At 38.6% G+C, this 19267-nt stretch overlaps 1 protein-coding gene across 2 annotated transcripts in view; it reads right to left on the reverse strand.

Moving 5' to 3' along the window:
* SHANK2 (SH3 and multiple ankyrin repeat domains 2) overlaps window positions 1-19267 on the reverse strand; it is a 241380-nt gene that overhangs the window by 136949 nt on the left and 85164 nt on the right. For both annotated transcript variants that reach the window (XM_062494312.1, XM_062494313.1), the window contains one exon: window positions 18682-18795. In XM_062494312.1, the coding sequence (XP_062350296.1) occupies window positions 18682-18795 (114 nt within the window). The remainder of the gene's footprint in view (window positions 1-18681; window positions 18796-19267) is intronic.

Here is a 19267-nt window from a genome sequence, read left to right on the forward strand (position 1 = left end):
ACTTAGTTGAATCTAGATTAAGAATTCATTTAAAATGTGACAGTAAAATTGTTTTCGAAGCTAAGATTTTTGAGTTCTTCTTTGACAGAAACTGAAGAAGTTTTATTTATAACACACTTTGAAACCATCATGAATGGATCACTAGAAAATTAGATGGCTTTTAATTGTGCACTGGTTAAACTGAAGAGGGGTTTGTCCAGTTTTCCCCAATATCCAGTGAAGGTTTAAAAAAATGAGTATGACTTTACACAAATTCGAAATAATATCTGAGCATGCAATTGTAGGATAAATACTTGTAATACAAGTATCACAAAAATTAAACATAACATAATTCAAATAATGCAATTAGGATGAAATTGCCTAAATAGAAGTGGAATACGAAATGGATCACATAAAAGAGCAGCTTATTGCTGTGGGTCAACACTCATGAAGTTTCTCCTCAGAATAGGTTTGCAATTTAGAGAATGAGGTACGTGAGGCACAGGGAGTGCAAACAGCATCCCAGAGACCACAGCAAAAGCCAAAGGCAGGCAATAAACCTGGATTCAAGTTGTGCAGCTGAAAAAGCACCTGAGCTTTAAGCTTGTAAATATAATGATAAAAATGTACATTTGTTTGATTGTTACAGAAATGCCAAAACCCATTTGCAGTGTGCCCAAAGGTTACACAAGCAGGAAAGGCAAAATAAACTTGTAATTTCTAGATGTTTTCTGCAAGCCTAAATTACTAATTCTTGGAAGCAAGCAGTGATATGAAAATGAATTCTCCTAAGACTTTCATATTCCTGAAACTCCATTATGTATCCTGCTAAATGCTTATAAACTATTAAGAAAAAAAAATAATTATGCTACAGCTTTGTACTTACGAGATTTTTAGTTATGACATTTGTAAAATGTTATAACTGAAGAAATCAAATAATCTGGGTATTTCTTAAAGAGAAATAATGTAAAAGACTTGAACCTCTCAAATGATATACAAAACCTCCCAAAACCACTCTCAAACCTACAATGTGAAAATGTGAAAACACAGCCTTCACCTGTTAGAAGTTTTTATATTGTGGACTTTGTGATGTCTCAAACTTGAATGGAAAAAGACAAAGTAAGAGAAGTGGGAGAGACTGTGATTTTGTGATTTTTTGTTTTGCAGTGGTGTTTCAAAGATAGGATTCACTTAATTGAGATCTCGACTCAGTAGGTTTATTCCTTTCTAAAAATGTAATTGAGTGTATTAAGCCCACCTGGATTAGCCATCTCTCTGTGCTTGATAATCACACTCCCATCTTCTCCCCCTGCTCCCTTCTCCTTTATCTCTTTCTCACATATAAACTGCATCTCAGCATATCCAAACTTAATCCACAGAGAGGCCATGAAAATCTAATCCTCCAAATATATCATTAAAAAATCTCATTTCATTATTTATCCTAATCCTGCACACAGACAGCACAAGACATAATCACCTCACAGTGATAATGATTTGCACAGCTTGAAGAGTTCTTTTGACACTCAGAAAGATCCAACTGGTTAAACAATCACTCTTTCATGCATCACTGTCTAATTACTCTTCACAGGATTGCTAGAGCACCTCAATTTATTGGCATGCACCACCAGCATTTCAGGAGAAAATGGACAAATAACTGCTTTTAGATAATCTCCTTCCTCGTCACATAACCTGAAGTTGACAACTTGTCACCTCAAGAACATTACGGTGTCAAAATTTAAAGATAATATTGTTTAAAATAAGAAGCCTCATCTAGAAATGGGTAATGGAAATGAGGAAGATAAAGGTAGATTTGCTATTCACAGTGTGAGATTTAGAGTTAATGGCAGTTCTGCTAGCTTTAGATGCATTTTGAATTGTTTTATTGGCCTGTAATAAAAAAAAAAAATCAATTGCAATGTTGTGTGTTGACAGCAGCCCAGCTCCACTGAGGTGTTTTCAGGACTGAGAATCAGGGTGCTCCTCCCAGAACTGAAGTAGGAATAACACTGATTTTTAGAAGATTTTTCTCTACAAAATGTCATAAACTGAAATACTGCTGGCACGTATCAATTTCTACTCCTGTCTCTAGATATAAAACACTCAAAATAGGCAGGAACTAAAACAACCTGCCTTCCATCCAGGGATATTCCATGTAAAGCCAGCAATCCATCATTTCATTTTAACAGTGTTTACTTTACTAGAAACACTTCAAAGATCTGAGGAGTTCTTTTTTTCCCCCAGATGTTGTGCTGAATGCCATCTGCTTTATTCCTGAAGGAATAAAAGCCATCACACATTTTGCTTTGAGATAAAGTGAAGCGGAGTGGTCATTAGCCGAAAAAAACAGAGAAATGAGGAGTTTCCTGAATACTGAATATATAATTAGAGATTTAATGAAACGGACTTCTTTACCCAAAACATCAGGAGATTAGAAATCAGAGGAAGAAAAGAAAAGGCCTCATCAGCTTTGTGGAAAGTACAAAATACAGAGAGGAGAAAAACACCCTCTAAATTTTATAAATTGAGTGTAATTTAAATGTATATTTTTGATTGATGAAAAATGCCAGAGGACATTTCCCAGGCCAAAGCCTCTCCTGTTTTACTTTGGTTCGATTTTAGAAACTATACTTGTGGATCTATTTTCTTTCCCTCCATTATCAGAGCTAATAAATACACTTCCAAACTAAACTTTGATTGAAACTTTGCTCACTGGAATTTCTGCTCCACTGCACAAATCCACATTTCAACCTGCCCTCCTCTGTAAGAGGCACTTACTAAAGACATTTTAGAAAACTACCAAGCAGACCTAACTTGCTGTTGGCATTTTCAGCATCCTGAAGCAGCAAGAACCACTTGGAATAAGCAACAGCAATTAGAGATGATGAGATCTCCCATCATATCCACACATCAATCTGGAAACAGAATTTGGCTCATGATTTATTCAGCTCTGCAGTTTGCAGCTGCAGCCATGGACACAACCTCAGAATGTGACTCCTCCCCTTATCACAAGGGAGGTTACAGGCACTGGGAAGCCTCAAATGATCCTTTTGATCACCAGAGGTCTCAAAGACATTCCCAAGATAACAGAAGTTGATTTTGTGTTATTTCTGCCCCGTGGAGCACAGCAGTGATAAGGTGATATCCCATTCTAATCTGTTTCCTAGTTTCCCCCAGTCAAACCTTGTGTCGCTTTCTTCCACGCTTTTTATAAGGATTCCTGCAGCAGCTCTTCATTTGCAGAGTTATTTGCCCACAGCACAACATCCTGCACGGCCATTAAGTAGCTATTAGGGTTGTGTATTTACTTTGTCATTTATGTTGCACACAAAAAGATTAAAGGACCATCAACCACTCTCTTTTCATTTAATTATTTCTACTCCACTGACTGTATTTCCACTACATTATGCCACTCTGTTTTACTACATTTAAAAACATATTTATTCCTAGTGGACGAGACTGTAAAAATAACACACAACTGTTTATTTTAGATCACTACAACACAGATTTGCTCTGAGTGCTTCCCAGGACACAACAGTGTTCTCTGATTACCTCTTCCATGATTTATCACACATATACAGTCTATACCTGTGTAAAACCCACAGAAGTCATTCACTCACACCTTCACATACAGAAACTCTTGGAAACAACTCCAGCAGCAAAGTTCATGTAAATTTTCACTTTTATGTCATCCCTCTGGTATAAGACACTTATTCAACATTTACTCATTTCTGTCAGACATCAGCCTCATCCTCAGTGACCTCCTTGGCAATATTTGTATTGTTGCCACCTTTTGTCCCCACACTCTACATCTGCCCAAACACATGGAAGGAAAAGCCACAGACACTGTCAAAAATTCCAGAATGTTATCAAAATCTCCCTTCAACCTGCTCATACCTGAGCCCCCTGCGTGTCCACCAACACTGCTAGAGAAGCTTAAGCAGGTTATCAGAGCTTTTTGCCTCTGACATCCACACCTTCTGTGTTTCATGAAAACAAGCAACTCCTCTGGCATTATTTTAAAGTATCTCCGAGTACACTCCTTTCACACAAGGGGGAGTGACCATAGGTTCCTTGAAAGGGGCTGGGAGCGAAGCAAACACACAGGGATGAAGGCAACAGGAGTTATATTTAAGAGGTTTAGAACTCACACTGTTCTACACCACTAAAGCTCTGGCTTATTTTATTTAAAATGAATGTCTTTTTGTGCTATTACTTTTCAAAGAGTTTGCATACTACTGGGGTAACAAATCTGTCATGTAGGTAAGTTAAAAAAACAGCATCTGTTCCCTGCCATGGCAACCAAGAGGACTGAATCAAAGAGAGGTCCCTCACGGCGCTGACAACAATGAAACAATTTGGGTGATGGATCCTACAGCATCATGGATACAAATCCATGGCAGACCATCTTTGCCACAGCACAAAAGGAAACAGGCAGCTGACACCATTCCCAAAGGATCCAACTTCTTTGCAAAGAGTGCAAGAGGAGATTTTTAACAGCACAGGCCATTTATTGAGTGAGAACAGTGATTCCTGTTCTAAGGATCATCCTATAAGAAATTCAGATGAAAACACCGGCCGATCTGTAAGTGACAGATCCTTCTATGTTGTGTCAGGGAAAAAAAAGAAAAAAAAAAAAAGAAAAAAACACCAAAACAACAACAACAACAACAACAAACCAAGCTCTAGACATACAGACAAGTATTTGGGAGAAGAAGTCTGCAAGAACTTTTCTCAAATACACTTAGAGGGTTATTATCACAATTTTACAAAACAGTTCCAGACAGGAAAAATAAAGTGTTAATAGCCTGGAGGATTCTAAATAAAAGATGCAAGCTATACTGACTTTGGGTGACATGGAAATGTTTAATAAACACTTTATTCCATTCAAATCCCTCTGATCCCTCTGCCTCTCTGATAGTCACACGGTTTCTTCTTTGCTTTAAGAGGACTGCCACCTACTGAGTTACCCTCACTTTCAGCTGGTTTTAAGAAAGAGATCAACATTACCTTCAAATCAAGAGAATTTGGACAGAAGTTTTTACGTATTTCTATATTAAAATCTAAAAAGGTATCTTAATTTGTAAGAATTAGAGTGCTGGACATATTCTTCTTTGCTGCAGAAGCTGTTTTGGTATTAACCTGGAAATCCTGGTAACTGCTGACTGGCTGCTCTCAGTTCTAAGTGCTTTCAAGATGTGATTTTATCTGGAATATTTCCTAGGGATTGACTATTGTCTATAAGGAATGTGGGAAAAAAAAAACCCAAAAAATTACGGATTCCTAGATCTGCATTCATATATAATCTAAAAATTTCCACAGATATTACCTAGAAAAGTATTCCAAAACGTTTACACATAATTCTGAGAACTGAAGATCAACCCCACTGCTCAGAAGTACAAAAAAAAATGCCTCCTTCCCCCCGTGCTGCCTTGGCATGTCCTTTCTTAAGTTTTTTATATCCAGGCAGAAGTAAGAGTGAAGTGAAAGGAGGCTGAGTACAAACGAAACGTTCGAGATGATTTTCCCCTAAATTCGGTACCCAAAGATGCCATCTAGTGACCACCTACTGAACGCAGGGACTGCTCCCGAAAATGCAGCTCCGAGCACACATCAGCTGCGGGGGCATCTCCATCACTCTGTGCGGGTGGCTGGGAAGCACAAGGGTTAAGTCCTTAGCCAGGCCGGTTTTATTCAAGGACATCCCTTGGCACATCTGTCACTCCTTCCGTGCTCCAATCACTCGGTCCGGGAACGGGGCTGCTGTCTCGGGGAACATTTCTGGCAGACACGTGTCCGTGTGAATCCATCCACAAACAGCAGAACACTGAGGCATTCACCGGGTCCTGTCTGCTCTTGCTGCCCACACCTATTAATATTGGCTTCACTTGGAAAATAGCAATTTTTGGATGGCAGCCGACAGGATCAGAGCTCTGGCTCTGGCTGCACTCAGAACACAGGCTGGGAGACAAAGATGCTAATCCCACATTTTGGTGAGCCAGGAATGTAGGATCAAGACAAAGTAAAAACTTCACTAGGGATGGCTCTTTGGAAAACTTGAATCCAGTCTGACAGCCAAGAGAAACTCTTCCAAAGCCCTCCCACCCTTGATGATATTGGCTGTTAGGAAATGTAAGGAAAAGCTTTTGCACAGTATCAGGTGCACACTGGTGACCTTATCCTGAATTTAAACGAGGGCCAGGGAAGGGCTGTACGCACACACAGCATCCAGAAGTCAAATCAGAGAGTGAAATTCAAGTTTGGATCGTATCTTTTTAAAATTCTGCTACTGTAGGGCAGGGTAATTGATTTTCTGTAAGGTAAAAGGTGCAATCAGCACGTTCAGGATGTAGGAAGGCTTTTGAATATTGATATCCCAGATAAAAATACCAGAACAGTCCGATTTATTGAGCTCCCAAACAGATGCTTCAGATTTTAGGACACTAATAAATTGATCTGTGTAACACAATATATTAACTTCAAGAAACCCTGACTTAAATATTGTCATCAAACCATTAGATAGCTCATCAAATGCATATAATAACAATTCAGAATATGTTCTTGCTTCTGAGATGCTGGAAAACATGAAGCATCAGGTCATGTACTATGCACATTTGGAAGATGGTCTATAGGGTTTTTTTTTACTATTTTTATTTTAAAATAGCTCAGCAAGAAAATTAGGGGGAAATCCAACCAGGAAGAGAAAAATCTATACAAATCACTGGTGTTTTCATATTCATATGAAAGTATGATCATGTAAGCAAAACTGGTATTGCAAAATCAGGTAAAACCTGATTTAGGGCATCAAAAATGAATGCTTGAAATATAATGACATGTACACATGTCACAGGAGGGAAAAACAATGTTATATAGTGCAGGTTTCAGAAAAAGCATTTAAAATACATCTTTGCAAGATACAGACTTCCCTCAAAAAACAAAAAAAACCCAAAACACCAAACTACTTTAAAAACAGTATACATTTAAAAGTAAAGCTGTAAAAGTATCTTTTGTCAGCAATGATGCAATTTTTAAGTGTCCTAATGCTTCGTATCAGCCACATTTCAGGAAAAATGCAGTTTAGCTCCAGAAAAACAACCAGTTCCCAGGGATTCACTGGCCTTCTACATTTATGAATAGCAATAATGTTAAATCATAACTCTTCATATGCATTTGGGAAAACATTAAAGCCACATTTATGTGTTTTAGGGGATGGGGTGAAATGAGTTTCTTATTTTCATGCTTTTTCAAGTGACATATTGTCCTAGAGTGACTTTATGATGCAGGACACATATTTGCAACCTCTACCTTAAAGCTTGACTATAACAAACTACATGGGCAAATTTAATTTAATCTAAAGGTATGAAGTAAGAATGGATTAAAAAAAATTTAAATCAGAATGACAGGGATTGTGGCAATTCAAGTTCACACCTGCAGTTCAAACTACTTTTCAAGCCACTGACAACCTTTTAGCGACTCAATACTCTTGGTTGTGGTGTCTGCCAAACCTGAGGGGATGATAGGGCTGGGTGTGGGCATGCCAGACTGGGAATTAAGTAATAATCAGGCAATAATCACTTCAAGCTGATTGATTTCCACTCAAAACTATCTGTTGTCGTGGTTAGTATGGTTTCTTTGTGCTTTGAAATGAGAGCTGAAAGTCAAACCAGAAATCTGCCACTTAGCGACAGGTTGAATACTCCAGAGCCTGCCCTATAAAAGGTTTTTTCAGAGTTAAGCTGCAAGTTCTGGTTTAAAACCCAAAACAACCGCTGTTCTCCCAAATGCTTCCCAGAACAAGATTCCAGCAATCAGGGATAAGTGGTATTTTAAGCCTACCCATTTCAGTGCCCGAGTAATCTGTTTGAGCTATCTGAAACAGGAGGATTATTAAGGGAAAATCCTTGTCAGGGTGAATCCTGTTAGAAAGCCCAGATCCTGTTCCCTGTGTGCATGACCGTACCTGCCATCCTGCTGCCAACTGTTTTCCTTCTATTCCACCAGCATCTTGGAATACCGGATGCTTTTTCAAGCTTGTCCCTCATAAATAACACAACAACTTGAAATTTAACAACTTGTTTATAGTTGTACTGGAAAACACTGAGAGAATCCCAAAATTACATGTGCTTAATGACATATGAAACACTTCATCAGTATTGTTTTCATACAGTACAACCTAAGAAAATGGATAGTGTTTTTCAAGGAAAATTCTTAATCTCTTTTGAATCTGAGCAGATCTGATGGTAGATTCTGCATGCTGCCTTATTTGTCATTCAGGTCAATCCAGAAGAAGAATAATCAACTATTTACTATTTTTTACTTTTAAAAGATTCAGTAATACATCTTAAATTGAACCAAAACAGCCTGGCAAGAACTTTCTGAAGTGCTTGGCTGATTGACTTAAGTACTTCCACTTAACTTTTAAATGTGATGAGTTGCAGCATCCTCCAAAGTAAGGTCAGGATTTAAAAAAATTCTAAAGATTCACTTTTGAACAAGAATATTTATGATGCAATTCAGTCTTCCAGCTCTATGAACAGGGTGAAACCTCACTGAATCTCCAAATCCAGGAACTATGGTGCACCTCATTAGAGTTCAACTTCAGTATTTTTTATTTTCAGAACTGAGCACTAAAACATCTATCAAAATGAATACTCAAAAACATCTTGGTAGAGGTGAAGCTTCTCATTAAATAATCAGTATCACCTGCATTTATTAGACAGCTAATAGGACATATGCTAATAAACTCAACACCTGTTTAATGAAAAAAAGTTCAGTAATATTTAACAGTTCTCTTCCCAGACACAGCATGATTAAATACAAGTTTGGATTCAAGGCTGCTTGGACTTTAGACACAGCAGTCACTATTTTAGGAAGGATTCACAGAGAGTTTTGCACACAAACTAACTGAAATGTGTATATATATTTCGCAGGTTAGTAGCAGCATTAAAAGCACATTTAAAAGCACACATGGAGAGAAGCTGGAGGTAGTGGCACACCAAAATTCGTGGCTCTAGCAGCACTTGCAGCCACAGCAGCCACTCTGCTCCCCAGGTGTGTGCTCTTCCCTGCTTCTCAGTCTCACAAACACTTCCCACCCCGAGCTACTCAGGGGCACGGAGCCCTCGTGGTGAGGTCTGAGGCTGTCTGTGTGTGCCAAGAAGTGTCTGTCCTTCCCAGCACTCCTGCAATCTGCTCTGGGGGAGTGGGGACCTGAGGACATCCACTCCTAAGAATAGCATTCCTCTGCTGCAGCAGGGAGGAAAGCAGCAGCAGGCTGCTCAGCAGGAATGGCACCATCCCACTGCTGGGCTGCTCAGGAAACACAAAAAGTGGGGTTACCCACCAGGGCAGTGATGTACCACCCCTCTGGCAATCATTCCCACCTCCCTGGTTGCCTTCAGACTCTGCCCTTGCCCCGACTAAACCACACATTTGCAGGAAAATAATAATTTTCCTTTTTAATCTGTCCACCTGCTGCCCACAATACAAGTAATATGTCACCAGCCCACCCTGAAAATTCATTTACAATCAAAACATAAAAACAAATGAAGAAGAGTAATATAAGGAGCTCAAGCATCCATTTGAAAACAAACTACACCCTTAAGACTGGTTTTCCAAAAATGAAACAAGAATCTCTAATTTGCCCTTCTCTGGGGCAAGCTCTTGGCAAAAACCTGTATATTAGAAACATCCTTTGGTTCTTAAAATAGACCAGTTCTGGCATTATTTCTTGTGACAGTCTTTAATTTGATGCATGTAGCTGTGTCTTATCCTCGGATGATAAAACCTTAACATGAAAACTTGGGAATTTTGGGAAAGTATCTTGAATTTTCCTATCTATATTTGTATTTTTCTCTCAAACAGTGGCCTACGCCCTCAAAGTCTCCTGTGAGATCAACCCAAAGGAGAGGTTTGATCCTGGCAAAATGAAAGTAAAAGAATAATCTATAAGGATTTGCAGTCAGGAATGTAACTATTTTCCTTCTTTTTAAAGTCTTGACAAATGTTAATTTAATTAACAAATGTTAATTTAACATCTAAAAAATAACTTTATAACTTACCTGACAGACAAAATAAAAGACAAAGATATGCTATATTTCATTTCCTTCAAATACTAATGTGTTGTACAGAGTATCCAATATAATTACTTTTATTATTTTCAGGAGAGCAGCCAAAACATTGAACTATTTGCAATGCCTCTCTAGATAGCACTAAACTAATTCTTGATGTGTGCAAAACATAACTGCACATGTGGAGTAAAGACTGTTGTATAATTAGAGTTGAATTAGAGCTTGGCTACAAAAAAAAAAAACCAAAACAAAAAACAAACAAACAAAAAAAAACAAACGCCCAAAACAATACATTGAAGTGCTTTTTGCTTGTAAATCATCTACAAAATCAGCTTGACTTTCACAGCCACATTTTATATTTGTGAATTGTGGACTGACTGGAGAGTTGAGAAAGTTGAGATGGACATCTTCAATTTCAGTTCAGAAAGCAAAGTCCAAGTTTTGAACTGAGCTACAAACACACTTTTGTGTGTAAATAACAAAACCAAGTCACACTACCATTTAAAATTCAATCCATTCTGAAAGTTCACAATTGAGAACATTCACTCAGCTCTGTTTTACCTGCAGACCAATAATCTATTTCTGACCCCAGAGTGTCCTTTTAGTAGTGATCTATAATAAAATGAGCTGAGCTCTCTAGCGAGGGCGGGGAGCAAAAAGCAGCGCCATGATTTCAGAACAGAATATGGATTATCTGACAGCTGCCCTGTTTAGGCATCATTTTCCTGATCACCTCCAGAACTGCCATTACTTTAAGCAGCTGCTCCATAATCTTCCTTAAATTAAGAAGAATTTTATCTCAATTGGGGAGTGTTTCAAAGAATTGTCAGCCTCTGTTGTCAAGCCTTTTATCTGAGCCATTAAAAATCAGGACGAGAAAAAAAAGCCCCAGTGTGTCATTCAGTACAGCAGAAAAAGATGACTTATCAACACTTTTGGAATATGCAGAAATCTAAGGTTTGCCTTGGTTTGTTGTTTTTTTTTTTAAAGTTGCTTTTAAAAGTGTTAGGTCATGCTAAATGTAATGAGTTAGATAAATTTGGCATTTGATTTAATCCTGATGGATAGCCAGAATGATTTCAACAGAAGTCATGTTCTGATACAAATAATATTTACCCAGGTGCATCAGAGAATCCTAGTTAAACAGAATCAGGGGGGAAAATGGATGTTAAATCAAAGTAAAAGCTATTGCTACTGTCATTTAAGATACTTAGAGAAGGCAAAAAGATCAACTATAGTTGATCATAGGCTCATAAGATATTACAAAGTATTAGTAATTATATATAAAAAAGAAAACAATTAGCATAGAGATGTTAGCATTAAAATATTTCTTATTTTAATATTTATGAAATTAGAAAAGCTCCAGAATTCCAGGAGGTGAAAGCTACAGATTTTTGTCTGCTAACAGTCATTAAGATCTGCCAAGTTTGTTAAAATTCGAGTAGCTCAAAACAGGTTTTCACGGGTTGATAAAACCATGTTTTATGAGTAGTTTCCACAAGAACAAACGGGAATCAAGAAATTAGGTATTACTCCTAGGTTTTTAGCATGTTGCAGAACAGTGCTGCTCAAATTCTGCCACAAGCTGAAGTATTCTCTCTTAAATGAATAATTTGGCTTAAATTCCCCAGGAGGCTCCATCATTTCATAAATCATTCACTTCATAGCTTTAACTTTTTGGTGCTTCTACAGTAATTTGTAACATTAGACATGTCTGATGTCTCTATCTGCTCTCAGGCTTGAAAATATTCCATGGGCTGTGATTTTGAACAGAAAATGGGAATGCATCACTGGAAGTAAAAGGAACAAACCATGGTGGTAAAGCCTTTCTTGAGACATCCCTCAGAGTTTGCACTTCTTTGATCCTCTATGGTGTGACAGATGATTTCTTGAGGAAAAAAAATGCAGAAAGAACCAGAAGAGGAAAAACTCCCCACCCGCATGTCCAATTTCACACAGCAGCAATCCCAGATGCACTGGAAATGTTGAGTTTCCTACCACATAACTCTCATTTTATATTGCTATGCAATTTATTTTTAGCCTATTTCAATGCTTTGGAGACTTGTGCTGCTCCTTTCCAGCTGATTAGAGTTATTCCTAAATGGCTCTTAGCAAGCATGGAAATGGGAGTGAAAGGGATGAAGTACATGTCAGCTGAGCAGCCCAGACAGTAAAATATTATGAATTAAAAATTATTTATTCAAAGATGAGCATGCAGACAGCCTTACATTCTCTACAAGCTCTAGACATAGACTTGGTTTTTGTTTTTTTTTTTTTAATTTGAATAATTTTTTTGATGTTTTGGCTTTATGCTGCCCTCAAAACCTGGACAAATGATGAAATTATTATCATGGGATCCTTTATTTTACTCTTCCTTCAAACCAAGCCTGTGTAATTATTTGAGAAACAGGTTGGTGGACCCAGTCTTCCCAAGGATTTCTAACAAATACTCCTGTTAGAGTTAGAAATCTCTACTGCATCTTGTTCAGAAGATGAAGACTGAAAGAAGGAAAGGCCTTTTGAGGCACCCTTGGCCAGAGAGGATGCCCTGCAGGTTGCAGGTTGTGTGGGAAGCAGATGTCTCCCTCCCATAGCCAGCCTGCAGATAAAATATGTCTCCAGTTACCTCTGCCTCCCAATTCCCATTATTATTGAGTGATGATTCATTTCAGAGCCTTTTCCCAAACTGCTGTTTATAATTACTGGGAACACAAATGCCTCACTCAGCAAACCTAAAGTGCAGAAACTTGCTGAGGTTCATTCTTTGAATTTCCATTACTTGAGACAAAAAAGTGGCATTGATTTACATCCTCAGCTACAGAGAGTTGTCAGAATTAGTTGATTGTTACTGCACCAAGCTCCTGTGTCAGCTGGGTTTTGTGGACTGGCTTGCCAGCACCTCACCTCATCTAGTTCTTTGCATTTTTTTTGTATTTTTTTTTTCTAGTACAGTTTTCCCTTTGATTGATGGAAGAGAATGCAGTTTAAGCAAAAATATGGTATATGGCAAATTTCTGATCTTTCTAAAGCATAACTCAGAGACAAAATATCTTTGTGGATGATCACTATGTTGAGTGTTGTCATCCATTCCCCTTTTTTAATGACAGATTTGTCCATGGGAAACATCATGTTTCCCATGAAATCACTCCTCAAAAGATGAAATTGTTCAGAATCCCATGAGCCAGGTGGTTCAGAGGTCAGAGCTTTGGACAAAAACCTTCAGGGCAGGGGGATTGACTGAACAGTGTCTGATATGTCAGCTTGGGCTCTGGGTACCAGGGTTACAGTGAGATCCCACGCTCAGGACCCTGACAAGGATTACAAAGATATCATATAATGAAGGTGTAATAGTCATCCCTCGAGTTTTCAACCCCTTTGAAATGGCTGCCTTTGTATCTGCATCACAGCACACTTTTTCAACTACACGTGAGGCAATCTTGACCTTTAAATTTGATTCTAACTTGGGTTTATTTTCTCTTGGCCATATTGAGTCCAGCCTTTGCTGTCGAGTCAGAACATGTTTCCCTGCTCTCAGAACTTCTTAGCTCCTTACACTACTGCCATGACAATGTTTGTGATTAACTTTCCAAAGAAACATCTTTCCCTCACATACATAAATTTATTTTATACTTCTTCCATTTAGTCTTTCCAGCTGCAGCAATGTTTTGCCCTTAACTGCTGCTGTTCATGCCAAAGAGTTTAAGTTGCACAGTAATTCTGTCACAATACACAGGTACCTTCTACTCAAGGTGAAATCTTGTGGAAGGAGAATTTATCAAACTTTATTATCAAAACCCTTGAGGTGCTCATTTGATGAGATACCACCTCATTGAAACCCACTTCCTTCTAGTGGTTTCCAAAGTTATCTGTACATAGAACTTTTCAGAGTTCTAATAATCACCACAATACTTCTATTTATTCTTCAGTTGCCTTTCTAGCTAAAAATTAGCCAGAACTGATTGCAACAAATCAGGAATAATTTGTTTAAAAGGATTTTGATAATCTGGGTCATTTACAAAAGGTGGATCATTTAGGTTGGATGAAGAGAGGGTTTTTTTCCCTGATTTTTTTTTCCTCTTCACTGCTGTGTTTAACACAGAATCATCAAATCAATTATATGGGATAAGGCACCAGTTTTACATAAGGGTATCCATTATGTCCAGACAGCAAATTTGGGAAACTAAGACTCCTGTGCTTCTGGAAGGCCAGTACAGATGTCAGCTCCTCAATCCACAGTAAAACATCTTTCCTTCTTGCAGGAAGGCAAATCCATTTTCTAGCAGTCTGGCCAGCTCAATTGCCTGGGAAGGTGTTGTGCTAATTATAAAAAGGGATGGTGGAAATGAGGAACAAATCTGGTTTTACTGAACGCACAGAGCATTAAAAGCTAAGAATGTGGAAACCAGAAAATTCTGTGCTACAGAAACAGCAAAAGGATGCATTTCATTAACACATCTTGGACTTGTCTGGTGACTTCTGGGATCGAGAGGGAATACTGGGTAAGGATTGCTGCAGTTCCTGCTTTAAACACCTGTGTACGGTTACATAGGTAAGAAAGAAATTGCAGTGGAACTCTGCTGTTCCTGGATAATCTGTCACTATGTTTTCAAGTTGCTGGAAACACAGGAACAAGGGATGCCAAACAAAAGCACGGGCACTGTGCTCAGGAAAGACTGGATGTAGCACTCAGTCTGGCTCACGGGATGGTCCCAGTGATCCCTGAGGTCTTTCCCGACCCAAATATTCCATGCCTCTGTGCCACTTTGGACGGGAAATGCCAGTCTGGAGTCCTGGCAGAGCCTGCTGTGACACTGGAGGTCAGCACAGGCACAGCTCCACCGGGAATGTGCCCTGTGAGTGCTGCCTCCCGTGTGTGCCACAGCCCCAGGACTGGCACAGCTCAGGCTGCACAAACCAAATCCTTTCCTGGGAAAAGGAGCTCTTGAGAGCTGCTAATGGTCACTGCAGCCATGTGCACACATCAGATCTAGCCTGAAATAAACTCATAGCACTCCTACGGCTACTAATAAGGTGTATCCCTAAGCCACAGGATAGAAGAAGGCACGAAGGAGGCTATGGAATGAAAACTCCTCCTAAGACAATATTAAAAATGAGGCTGGAACTCAAGGAAAGGTGCACTGAGGAGGCCAAGAGTTGAAAGACAGCAAGAATCACTCAGACACGCTGAGTCTGCCTTCATTTCAGTATCATTCGGAAAATCTAGGAGATCTCCAGGCACTTTAGGGAGGGAGGAATAATAAATGACAAAGTTGGAGTGTAGTTCAAGATAGCTTCCAGCCTGAAAATGAATACATCACCTCAGTTATGGGCAGTCAGATAGCTCTGAATTCTGAAAGATGTGGAGCATAAAATCGCAAGTGTAATAGAAAGCATTTTTGTAGTAAGTCCCTCAAGTTCAAGCAATACCTTGTGATGGAAGAAAAGCAAACAGAAACATCTAAATTTAAGCAAGAGAAACTTTTTTCCAACTTACCCAGAACATTTTAGCAAACAAAAAAAAAAAAAAGAAGAAAATCTATTTTAACTTATTTTGTAATATAAAGACATTTCAGAATGGAATTGCCTCATTACAAGAAAACTGTCAGTGCAGAAAGAGTAAATATGTGACATTTATATTCTGTGTTTGAACAGGTAAAATGCAAGCTGATGTGTCAACCTTATCTGAGGGAATATTTTCACTCTCAGAGTAATCCTGGAAAATGTTAAAAACTGGCTACAAAGGCTACACTTTTAAAAATGAGGTAGCAGGAAGATTTTGTTTGCAAGAATTTTTCAAAAGCAGGCAAAAGAAATTAGCAGACCACAATAATGATCTTCTTTTTTGTTGTTCTTTTTCCATTGGATCTCAAAATGTCAGGGGAACTTTAGACTGGAAAAGCAGCAGGTCCTGTGCTGGTGCTATTAAAGGGCAGAAAGACAAACTGGATAATTAGGAGCCCATAGGCCTGGCATCAACCCTAGCAAAATAAGCAATGGAGCAAAAAAAAAAAATGGAGCAATTCCTACAAGTCTCAATTAATGAAGGATTAAAGAAGAGATGTAGAATTAATGCCAGTCAATAGGATTATTTTTTGGAAAACAGAACCTGCCAAGCTGCATGGGATCTTTGAAGAGAGCACAGAAACCAGGTGCTGTTCTGTCCTGCCCACTTCCAGAGAACAGCTGGGATGGCAATAAAGTTCCCTAAAAACTGAACTTTCCTTAGAAGGGAGATTATACATCAGCCTGACATGAAACACCTGCCCAGCAGTTTTACTGGGCCTGGAGTGTTTAATTGGAGTTTGTTTTTTCCAAGAACTATTCCTCTTTCCTTCACTCATGGCGTGCAAATGACAAGCCTCTATTAAACACAATTGTTCAAACTTAATAGCAAAGGGAAGCTGCTGGAAGAAATGTTCCTAAATCTTGTTGAGAGCAAAGAACTGTTGCTGTGGTGCTGGTGTGGAAAAGGCTGAGTCTGAGCTTCATTTCCTCCACATTGAAATTATCTACTTTCTAAATCATTATCATAAGGAGTTCTGCTGCTTTGCAAAGACCACGATGCAAATTCTTGCAAGTGGCACAAGTTTGTGATGTTTCTCAGCTGATGTTCTTTCAGCAATCCCAGCAGACCTAATTTAATTTCTAATCATTTCACCATGCCTAACACATTTTTCTAAATTACTTCTGCATTTGTACTCAGAGGGAATACTGGCTGATTTTTGCTTATAAAGCTTTCCCCTTTCATTCCCATTGTTTCCTATGCAGAAGGAATGCACAGAGCAGTTCTGTGATCAGCTGCTTTCACTCCATGCCATATTTCAATAATAATATGGCACATACTGTGCATTCCATATATTTCATTTCCCTCCCAGCTCCAACCTCTATCACATTACTCACAGAAGCACTGAACCTCATTCTGGGTACGGGACATTTTTTGAGACAGCCCAGCAAAATATGGGAGTGCACAAGTTCACTGCCAGAGAAAATGTGTCCCTTCTGCTCCTATTTAATTACATTTTCATCCTTTTTAGAGTAGAAGAATGGCATATTTAAAGCCTTAAGCTATGTTAACATTATTATTATTCCCACTGTACCATAAGCAAATGGAAAGAAGGCAATAGTTATAAATCACAGTAAATGTCTGGTGCTTTGCCAGACACATGGCATAAGTCTTCATAATTTCATGTCAGAAAATTTGTAACATGTTTCTGTTTCTATTCTTTTCTTGCTTCCAGGTTTTGTAATCCTTTTGCTCCTCTTGTGACAATTCTTTTCTTAATTTTTGTGTACCTTTGAATGATCAAATAGATTATTTCTCAATAAACAATCATCATCATTAAGACAATTCTGTCATACACTAGATTTGCCTCCTGAATTAATTCTTAAGGAAGTCTTTAAGGATTTGTAACAAACAGTTTTGGTTACTCACTCTTCAAAATCACAAAAAAGATGCAAAACTTCTTTCTTATCTTAGAACTTCACTTCATGGCCTCCTCAGAATTCTCTTCATATTTGGAGACAAATGGACAGCTCAAATTTAATGCAGGGTTACCGTTTCTACACTGGGCAATTCCAGTGTAGGAATATACTCTTGTTTAATACACCTCCTTCTCTAAATTCTGACTTTTCTCAAGCCCTTTGGAGAGCTACACAACTGCTCTCCCTCTATTCTCAGACCCTGGATCCATTCTCTCTAGATCTGGTTTTGCCTCCTCCTCTTTTCCCCTCTCAAAAGGGAAACAGAAAGGGAAGTACAACCTCTCCACATAGGAAAAAAAAAGTATACCTTGCAGGTTATAATGACATGCATAAAAGAAAAACCTCTGTAAATGAATGATACAATGCATAAATTTTAGTGTATCATCTGTGCGATGCCAGAAGTTCTTAATCAATACAACAGAGATCTAAAAACACATCAATAGCTGATTTCAAACTGCATACACTCCCGGAGAACGTTAATTATATTCTCAGAGCTCATTTATAATGAGCTTTTAATTAGAGAGGATGTCCTCACATCTCAATTCTTAAAAGCAGAGAAATTATGAGATGGTAGGTAATTCTTAAAATAACCTGCTTTAATGTAGATTTCGTTTTATTATACCAGGACGATAAAGGCTCCTTGCTTAAAGTCACTTGTGGCAATACACGTGTCTGACAAAGGAGGATTCAATTTCCTTTGTCATAAGTAAGGATGAGAATGGGATGTCCCACTAAAGGATGCCTCCTCTAGCATCCAGGAAAAAGTCAACGGGGCTGTGAACAAGAGCTAAATGCATTATATTACTCCCTCAGATTGGAAGATGACTGGCCAGCTTTCCTTCCCTTATTTAATTGTCTCATTAGACATTCTCCCACACTTTAGAAAATAAAACACCACATAATCCTATACTAAGCACCTGCATACAGCCCTGTATAAAAGCTTTGGTACTTCCCAGCATAGTTCCTCATGCGAAAGTCTGTTTGCTAGGACAGTAAAATCCAATAAATAAACCCACCTGTATTTTTTAATTCAGCAGCTCAGCTTTATCCAATTCTCCCATTTCTAGCAGTGCACAAAGGCCCTGATGTCTGTATTGGAACAGATACGTGGCATTTGTCACATTAGGGTTCAACAGGAGCTTGATGTGATTACCTGGTTTGCTTTCATTTGGTTTGCACTGAACTTCTTCCACACACTCTGCAGGAAACCAGCCAATATGTCCCCGGGTGCTGCCTTCCCAGAATCCACCTTCTCCGATGCTCAGCACTAAACAGGGCAGACACAGGCAGTGTTACCTCCTCACACAAATACACAATTATTGCATTACACAGTCAGTAATCACTGAAAACAAACAAACATTGTGCCACAACTAATGCTGGTACCCCCGAAATGCACACGGTGTAACCTTTTAGCAGGACCATCCCTACTCAGTCCTTGTAAACACTCCCCAGTTTGTTTTTTTTTACCACAAGTTTCCTCGGCCTTAACACAAATGTTTCAATTTTTAGTGCTCTCACTTCTGGATTAATGAAGGATAAACACATGGTAATGGCACATGGTAATGGCACCACCAAAAAAAACAGTCTTGTCTGCTCAAATGAAGTGCTGAACCCACTGTAAAACTGCACCCACACTGAAATGGATTTTAATAATACATATTTTGATCTCTCCTGCTTTTCCTGCCTCCTAAGGAAAGATGTTTTTTGATGTAGTGGGTAGCTCCAGGGATTTGCAATGC

This window comes from Cinclus cinclus, chromosome 6 (assembly GCF_963662255.1).
Source record: "Cinclus cinclus chromosome 6, bCinCin1.1, whole genome shotgun sequence".
Taxonomy (NCBI): domain Eukaryota; kingdom Metazoa; phylum Chordata; class Aves; order Passeriformes; family Cinclidae; genus Cinclus; species Cinclus cinclus.